This window comes from Orycteropus afer, unplaced genomic scaffold (assembly GCF_000298275.1).
Source record: "Orycteropus afer afer isolate SDZICR_OR568_19922 unplaced genomic scaffold, OryAfe1.0 scaffold00098, whole genome shotgun sequence".
Lineage (NCBI taxonomy): Eukaryota > Metazoa > Chordata > Mammalia > Tubulidentata > Orycteropodidae > Orycteropus > Orycteropus afer.
The window spans coordinates 5,694,112-5,703,986 of NW_006921685.1; the positions used below are offsets into that span (position 1 = coordinate 5,694,112).

Sequence of the window (9,875 nt, forward strand, 5' to 3'; positions counted from 1 at the left end):
TACTTCCGTAGTGATACTGCCTCGGAAACCCAAGGAGGGGTCGCTATGAGTCGGGTCCGACTCGACGGCACATAACAACAACAACAACGACAACAACAAACCACTTAGAATAGGATTTGGCATAAAGTAAGTGGACTAGGTGAATTCAACCCACGTTAAAAACAAACAAAAGTGTAAGCAGGCAGGCAAGGGTTGGTATCTCTAATATATTCTTCCTGATCTATCTATATTTCTTCTAAGCACCACTGTATTTCAATCTCTAAGTCCAAATCCTTAGAGGAATTTTTTACTCTTTTCCCTCTCAAATTTCCCCAAAACTAGTTCCAATCAACAAGTTTTGTTAAAGCCATCTGTAACTGCCAATATCAATAATTAGTCAATATGTTTTTAGTAAGGAAGTCAAACAAACTTGATACATGTTCTCTGCTAAGCAACCATTCAAATTCATAGGTTTTTAATTAATCTGTCTTCTTACCAAAATGCCATAGGTATTATTTTGGCCACCCTAAAATAAAAGAGCTTAAACTTTTTACATTCTAATAAAAACCAAAATTCACATCCTAATAAACACTTTGAAATGTTAAGATTCTGTTCAATGAGAAATAAGTTTCTTTATGATCAATTCTGTGCATTTATTTATTTAATAACTATCTAATGTGTGTGTGCTATGTAGTTCTAGGTGTTAAAAATACAGAAATGAGCAAAACAAAATCCCTGCTCTCATGAAACTAATCATTCTAATTAGGAAAGAAAGAGCCTAACTATTTCAAAATCAAAGCATAGAAGTCATAAATCAGACTTGGATTTAATTTCATGTGAATCTCTCATTTTACCAATGAACAAACTGAAATCCAGTGAGACTGAATTGCCCAGTCATTTGGTTATCTAATGGCACAGCCAGGACAGACTCCATCTGCTCTACGTTCCAATTATGTTCATCTACAATCTGGAGGTTCTTCACAGAATCCTTGGAGACCACCTAAGAAAGGGATAGGCTGAGCTGGTGGACTGTGAGGCCCTCAAACCTGCTTCAATTACAGTAGTTCTGGAAGTGATCATCTGGATTGCATATTGAGTCTCTAGAGAAAAATTTACTTGAAAAAAGTAACCTGTTTGTTTTAAATTAGAAAACTACTGCCCTCTAATGGGAAGGCTCTTCTGAGTTGTTCCATGTTCAGGAGAAGCATGCCTGGGTTCAGTGGTAGGAATTCTGAGATTCTACATCCTTCTAAAAGAGACTAATGTAAAAACATCAAAGTTATGTGGACCAGAATCCATTGTTTCAATTTACTGATTCTCTCAGTTAAGAATTGAATAATGTTGTTGTTGTTGTTGTTGTTGTTGTTGTTATGTGCCGTCGAGTCAGACCTGACTCATAGCGACCCCTCCTTGGGTTTCCGAGGCAGTATCACTACAGAAGTAGATTGCCCATCTTCCTTTTGAGGAGTGGCTGGTGGGTTTGAACTGCCAGCCTTCTGGTTAGCAGTCAAGTGCTTAGGCACTATGCTACCAGAGCTACTTAGAATTGAATATTACTATGTTACTAAATTTTTTAGCAAATAATGATTTCCTAGAGGAACTCTGGTGGTGTAGTTGTTAAGACATTCAGCTGCTAACCAAAAAATTGGTGATTCAAACTCACCAGCCACTCTGCGGAAGAAAGTGGGGCAGTCTGCTTCTGTAAAGATATAAAGCCTTGAAAACCCAGTGGGGGTTGCTATGAGTCAGAAGTGACTCAATAACAGTGAGTTGTTTTGGATAATGATTTCCTAAACTACTTATGTGACTGGGCGTATTAGTCTCTGAGGAAGTCATTTTAGCTAGACAACTCTATTAATCCGCCTTTACCTGCTCTACACTGTGTCTCTGAAAAGAACTCTATAATATGGTACTAGAATGATTTATCCATTTTGTGGTCTGTAAAGAGTTTCTGTGGAAGTTATTGGGAAAAAAAAAAATCACCTATCTTTGAGAATTTGAGATGTGCCATTTAATGCTTATGTTAATATTTTTTCTCCAATTTAAATTAAATTAATATAACTGATCATTTTAAATTTATTTCACTTATTTTCTGAACTAGAATTCAGATAAAAGAAGGATATAGACAAACTGCAGTGTGTTTATTGATAAAAATTGTGATCTTAATGTGGGTTAAGATCACTTTGTACAGTGATGATAATCAAACTCAAATAATGTAAATAGTAGCTAGAGAAACTAAGAATGTTAATCTTGCAGAACCAAAGACCCAGATTGCATGAAAGGTTAAAATGATGAAAGGCTCTGGAATCTGCCAAAGCACAGACTCGGGACCAAGCAATGAAAATTCAAAAAATCTCCCTTCAGTATGAGGAAGAGTTCTCTACAATGCCAGCTTGGGAGATATGGTCAGAAAAGATTGTCAGAGACAGACTTGATGGTCATTGGGAGGGATGTTGGGAAAAGATCAAAATACCAGATGTACATTTGAACTGTATCAGTGTTATTTTCAGATTGAATATCTTTAGGAAGTCATGAACACCATAGGTTATGCATCCAGAGAAAATGCATACATATGCAAAATTTTCTACAATATCAGAGAATTAATGGCCCCCCTGAGTTTGCATAAATCTAAAATATTCTTTTTTAAAATGATAGAGTTAAAAAGAAATAAGTAAAGTCCTTTCTCTTTTTTATAAAGTTGGAAAACTGTTTCCTGGGATATAGAGGATATAAAGCTCATGTAGGGAATTTTGTTTATTAAGTTGGCTTCTTAGGTTTTTGTTGTTATTTTGTTTGTTTTGTTTTTGTTTTTGTTTGTTTGTTTGTTTTGATGCTAAGGGATAAGGGAAATGTGATTAGGAGCTCTGGTAGCTTAGTACCTAAGGCACTTGACTGCTAACCAGAAGGCTGGCGGTTCCAACCCACCAGCCACTCCTCGGAAGGAAGGTTGGGCAATCTACTTCCGTCATACCACCTCAAAAACCGAAGGAGGCATCACTATGAGGCGGATCCTACTAGGCAGCAGTGTGGGCCTGTGTACTCCACTAATACAGCTCTTTGCAAAGTCTGCGATAATGTTATAGTTGATAAATCAATGGACTTTCTCAGCCCTTACATTTTCTTTTCTACAGCTAAGTGAGGGTCATAGAAGGAATGGGGAACGACATAACTCAAGGAATGGTCTCCAGCAAAAGAAATTTGACCACAAAGCACCAGTGCATCGCAGATTACCATCTCGTCAGCAACCATTAATTCAAAAGCCTTCCCATTTTTATCCTAAAAGACCCCACAGGCCTCCATTTCCACTTAATCCCCAACATCCCAGGCCACCTAAGTGTCCAATTAAAAATAACACCTCAGTGGTTCCCACCCAAATCCCATCTGTGACTCCCACATCTCTTTCCACTGCAAAGATCACTACTCTTGGTCAAAATGCAACTATCACAGAAAGCTCAGTTTCTTCTACAACACGTTCTTCAACTATATCCACAACACCTGTCCCAACCACATCAGTACCACAACCTCCCACAACCACTTCAGCTACACCTTCCCCAACCACACAAGCACCACAATCTTCCACAACCACTTCAGCTACACTTTCCCCAACCACACAAGCACCACAATCTTCCACAACCACTTCAGCTACACCTTCCCCAACCACACAAGCACCACAATCTTCCACAACCACTTTAGCTACACCTTCCTCAACCACATCAAAGTCACAACCTTCCACAACTCCATCTAGCACTACATCTGCCCTATCTACCACACCTAATGCTTCCCCAACCACTTCTGCACCTGAAAATTCTGAAACTACAGCTACAGCCGCAACCCAAACTGCTATTTCAACTACTGCTCAAACTACTGCTGTTGAACAAACAACCGAATCTTTACCCTCCATCGAAGATTCCATTAAGAAATTACTTTCAAGTTTTGAGGAAATATTAAGTGCACTTTGGAAATTATACACACGGTGAAATGTTCTATCATTTATTAGATATGACTTATGAATGCAGAACTATCACTTTTACTGTAACCACCAATCCAAAAGTAAAATCATAGCATTATTCAAATTTAAAGCACTATCACTAACCATTGAATCTTTCACTATTTACTCCACATGACCTATTAACAAGATGAACCACCACCTATAACTCACAAACCAGCTGCATGTCCACTATTCAAGAACACTGTGAAATCTGCAGAGATAGACAACTGGGAAGTGAGAGAAAGCCATTGGATTAAAAAGAAAGAAAGAAAGAACATTATGTGAGTCAGCAACCATTTACTTTTCCCTAATTGTTGGAAACTACATGGTCCCTATATTGTACCTCCAATCAGAAGCTCAATGACTAATCAAATCCTACAAATGTAAAGAGATAAAATTAGATGTCTCTAAATGAACACATACATGACAGGCCATCATTGTATTACTGATTAGAGAGGAAAAACTTTACATAATCATCTTAGAATTTCATTAAATGAAATTACAGTCCACCATATGTGAGCCAAGAAAGTGAAAAGACCACGTTTGATTTGAACTGAGTACAGATGTATGAAATCTGCCAGGCAACACAAGCCAGGACTCTGGCACTATGCTTTTGAGAATGTTAATTACTTAGACTCCACGGGTGACATTTACTGAATTATGTCTAAGCTGATTTTGATCTGATGTGCTTGATTCTATCCTTTGTGAACCACAAGAAGACTTGTTTGCTCAACAGTGCTCATATGTCACAATTAACCCAATTTACTATTATCCAATGTATTTAACAGTGAAATATTATCTAAAACTTTCACCCATATCTTTGAATGTGTTCTAAAGCAAAACATACCAACCTACTTTCCTGATGTCAAGTTTGCAAATTGTTTCTGAAAATAAGTCTGTTTTAGTCTGTAGAGGAATAAAAACTAACTACCCAATATATGGAAATGGAGTTAATTTAGGATGTGGAAATCATTTTATTTTCTGTCAATGCTACTAAGAACTCTGGTGATTGTATTTAGATCTTGCTAAGTAATAAAATGTTCAAATGGCAAACTTTTTATTGTATGTGTTTGGAAATTCCTTGTCTCTCTTAGACTCTGGGACTGGTAAAAAGAGGCTTAGATGAAGATTTACATTCTTAACCAGCTCTGTCACTAATCAGCCAATGGTTGTGGATAGGGCAATCAGTATCTCTGAACATCAGTTTTCTTCATCCTTCAAACAAAGGGGATAATTTACTTAGATTAACTTAATCTTTGACATGTCTGTCCTGTCTAAACTATTTGATTGTTTATGCTTGTCAAACTGACTCCCATTCTTCTCACTAAATAAACTCTACTCATTCCAGTTTCATCGTGAAGTAGCTCTGTAATTTTATGGGCTATGTTTTTTACAAAGGATAACAGCTAGTATTTTCCCTAGGAACTTTCCCTAATTTTAGAATGATCAAGATGTGTCTTCTCGGGACTGAAGTCTTCACTATTATCAGCATATACTTCATTTTTATGAATTAGAATTCTAAGTCAGTATATGGAATGGGATATGATAGGGCAAGACAAGGCAGGAAAGCATAGGACAGGATAGAAGTAGAACCACATGATAATAGTATATCACATGATCCTCAGCAAGAACTGTGTATATTGCAACAAACACTACACTCAATTGCCTTAAACAGTATGAGAGATAGACATGAGGAAGCAATGAATATATGCATTGATCAGAAATAGGTACTTTGGTTTATTGCTTCCTGGTATTGATTTTTCTAGTGTGTGGTGATCAATTTATGATTGTAAAGAGAGGTTTGATGTTGTACAGTTTCTTTTTACTAACATAACTTGGGGTAAGTTGAGAAGCAAAATAAGGGAGAATTTTATCCCTTGTTGACAAAGGTATCTAGAAGTTTCACTGTATTTTTGGTAAATGGAAATGTACAGAACAATTTTATTTTTTAACTCTTTATTGTGATTTGAGTAAAAGTTTACAGAGTAAAATTGGTTTTCCATTCAACAATTCATACACATTTTGTTTGTGACATGGGTTACAATGCTCAAAATGTATCATCACTCCACACTTTCTCCCTGCGTTCTTGTTTCCTTTTGTCCTTCTTTCTTATTCCTTCCTGCCTTCTGAGGTTTATCCTTGGGCAAAAGCTGCCCCTTTGATTTCATGTGGCTGACTGTTCTAAGGGATATGTGCCCCTCTAGTGTTATTCAGAACAACATTTTTAATGTTTGTGACAATTGTAATATTTTAATTGGGCCATTATAAATAACCTCTTAAAATAACTTTTTTATTATTGAAAGAAAAGAGTGAAGAAGTGAAAAGTACAGAATCATGGTACAAACTCAACTACGAGATCTAGAAATACGAAAGGGGATAACTGAGAAAAAATACATCATGAAATTTCAACTAAAATTTGAGCCTCACTGAGGGAAAACACCTAAGTTCAAGCTTTTATAATAAAAATATTTCAAATCTGATTGCATCAGGTGTGCAAAACTTAATGAAATGGCAGACCCTAATACAGTATTTGTAATTATATATCTGAAAATGAAAGCTAAAAACCTGTAAATTTAGAAAAACATTGGAACCTAGAATGCTTTACTTCTTAATAAACTAGTTGCATATCTTCTAAGAAAGATATTTGGGGAACATTTTCTTAGTTTTCCATAATAGTTAATGAGAAAAGCTTAAATATTTTTATTTAATTGCATATTGCTTTTGTTTCTTAGTACTACTGTAACAGAAATATAACAAGTGGTTGTCTTTAACAAACAAAAATTTATTTTCTCACCATTTAGAAGGCTAGAAGTCCTAATTGGGGGCATGACTCTAGGGGTATTCTCTCTCTGTCCACTCTAAAGGAAAATCCTTGTCTCTTTCAGCAACTCTCTCTTGGTTCCTTCGTTGTCAGATAGTAAATAAATCATGTATCCCTATAGCAACTGAAGAGGGACTTTTGAACTAAGAAGCCACGAAAACTATCCTAATCTCTTTAATCCTCTCTATATGATCCTCTGGTTATAAAGGTCCAGAAAAATAAAATTCAATAAAATATGAGTAACAAAAATTGGTGATTCACATTTTAAAAAAGGGGTGGTGGGGACCAGGTTGGCTTGTCTGATAGAGCCTGATGGAACCATTGAGACTATAGCCCCTAGCTGCCCTTCAGGTCTGGAATTAAACTCACTCCCATGGCTTCCAGCCAAACAAAAGACAGCCAGATGAGCTGAACATTTACATTAGGTAGATACACTCCTTGGAAAGATCAATCATGGGAGAATAGAAGGGCTGTGTATGCACAGGGAGACAGCTTGGAGGCAGGAGTGCATGGGAGGGAAGGACACAGGGAAGAGGTAACTAAGGAGAGGAAGTAGGAGGGGAGCTGTTGCACTGTGGTAAATTGCAGTCAATGTCATGAGACAAAGTGTATGTGAGCTGCTGTGTGGAAAGTGAATTTGCTCTGTAAACTTTCACCTAAATCACAATAAAAATTTAAAAAGGCAATTCATCCTTATAAAGTTACAGAAAGAAAAAGAAGGTAAGAGGGAAGGAAGATGAGGCAAATTTACCAGAGAAGTATTATCATAAGGAAGAGGAAAATTGTAGTACAATATTCAAACATGAAATTAAGAAAAAAGAAAAGATAAAAGTGATTGAAGTATAAAGGTACAACAAATATGAAAAAATAAGAAATCCAAAAAGTAAGCAGACAACAGAGATTGATGGACATATATCTGAAATAACTTAGAGATAAATTTTTAAAAAACAAAAGATCATTTCAGAAATAGAGGCTAAATTAAAAGAAATTGAAGGCAGACATAAAGCATCACAAAATCCAAATAAATAGAGGATGGGAATTATAACCAAAGAAGAAAGAAAGGAAGAAGAATTAGAGAAAAAGTTAACGGACACAAATATATAAATAAAGGAGCTCCAAAATACACATATTTGGAGTTTGTGAAAAATAAACAATGGAATGGAACAAATACTTAAAACTATAATCCAATAAGGAGCTCTGGTAGCATAGTGGCTAAAGCACTTGACTGCTAACCAGAAGGCTGGCGGTTCAAACCCACCAGCCACTCCTCAGAAGGAAGGTTGGGCAATCCTACTTCCGTAGTGATACTGCCTCAGAAACCCAAGGAGGGGTCACTATGAGTAGGGGGTCGACTCGACGGCACATAACAACAACAACAACAACATAATCCAATAAGAGTGAAATAAAGAAGCTCTGAATCCACAGAAAAAATAAATACTATAATGGAGAAAGAATTGTTTTTGCACCAAATTATGCTTGAACAACTAGTAGCCACATGCAAAAGAATGGAATTATACTCCTATCTCACACTATTTACAAATATGGATCAAAGATCTAAATATAAGAACAAAAACCACAAAACTCTTAGAAGAAAACATAGACATAAATCTTCTTGGCCTTGCATTAGACAGTGGTCTCTTAGATATGACATCAAAAGCATGAACAACAAAAGAAAAAAAATAGATAAATTGGACTTCATCAAAATTAAGAACTCTTGTGCTTCAAAGGAAACTATCATAAAAGTGAAAACACGCAGAATTGGGTAAGATATTTGCAAATCATATATCTGATGATGGATTGGACTTGGATCTAGAACATATAAAGAACTCTTACCACTCAATAACAGAGAAATAACGCAGTTTAAAAATTAGCAAAGGATGTTAACAGATCTTTTTCCAAGGAGGAGATACAAATGTCCAATGAGTACATGAAAAGATGCTCAACATTACTAGTCATCAGAGAAATGCAAACAAAAATCACAATGACATACCATTTCACACCCACTGTGATGGCTAGTCTCAAAAAGTCAGATAGTAACAAGTGTTGGTAAAGAGGTGGAGAAATCAAAACTCTGCTGGTGGGAATGTAAAATGCTGAAGCCACTTCTAAAAACAGTTCCTCAAATAATCATGGAGTTATGCTATGACATGGCAATTCCAGACCTAAGTATATACAATGAGAAATAAAAACATATGCCACCCAAAAACTTGTACTCAAATCTTTATAGCAGCATTATTCATAACAACCAAAAGTTAGAAATAGTCCAAATGTTCATCAGCAAATGAATGGATAAACAAAATGTGTATATCTATACAATAGAATATTATTCAACCATAAAAAAGGAAAGAGGTACTACTGATAACATGCTACAACTGAAGTAAACCTTGAAAGCTTTATGCTAAGTGAAAGAAATCAGTCACAGAAGTCCACATGTTATAAAAAATGCAACCATTGCCGCGGAGTCTGATCTGACTCATAGCGACCCCTCCTTGGGTTTCCAAGGCGGTATCACTATGGAAGTTGATTGCTCAACCTTCCTCCCGGGGACAGGCTGGTGGGTCTGAACCGCCAGCCTTCTGGTTAGCAGTCAAATGCCTCAGGCACTATGCCACCAGAGCTCTGCATGTTATATGATTCCATTAATGTGGAAGTCCAGAATAAGAAAATCTACCCACCAGCCACTCCTCGGAAGGAAGGTTGGGCAATCCTACTTCCGTAGTGATACTGCCTCGGAAACCCAAGGAGGGGTCGCTATGAGTCGGGGCCGACTCGACGGCAAATAACAACAACAACAACAACAACTGATTGCTTAGGACTTATGGGGGTGGAAATTGGGTAGAAAGGAATATATTAGTTTCCTAGGGCTGCCATAACAAAATACCAAGAAGCGGCTGGCTTTAAATAACAGAAATTTAATTGTCTCACAATGTTGGTGGCTAATAGTTCAAATGCAATGTGTCAGCAAAGCCATCATCTCTCCAAAGTCTCTAGGGGAAGATCCTTTCTTAACTTGCCCAGAATCTGATAGCATCAGGCATTCCTTGGAATGTAGATGTGTTTTCACATGACTATCTTTCCTCTTTCCTC

General features: G+C 36.6%; 1 protein-coding gene across 1 annotated transcript in view; it reads left to right on the forward strand.

The window, feature by feature from the left end:
• Positions 1-3,956, forward strand: part of MUC7 (mucin 7, secreted) — a 7,925-nt gene extending 3,969 nt beyond the window's left edge. The window contains exon 2 of the mRNA XM_007942816.1: positions 3,111-3,956. Within this exon, the coding sequence (XP_007941007.1) occupies positions 3,111-3,956 (846 nt within the window). The remainder of the gene's footprint in view (positions 1-3,110) is intronic.
• Positions 3,957-9,875: the final 5,919 nt, after the last annotated feature.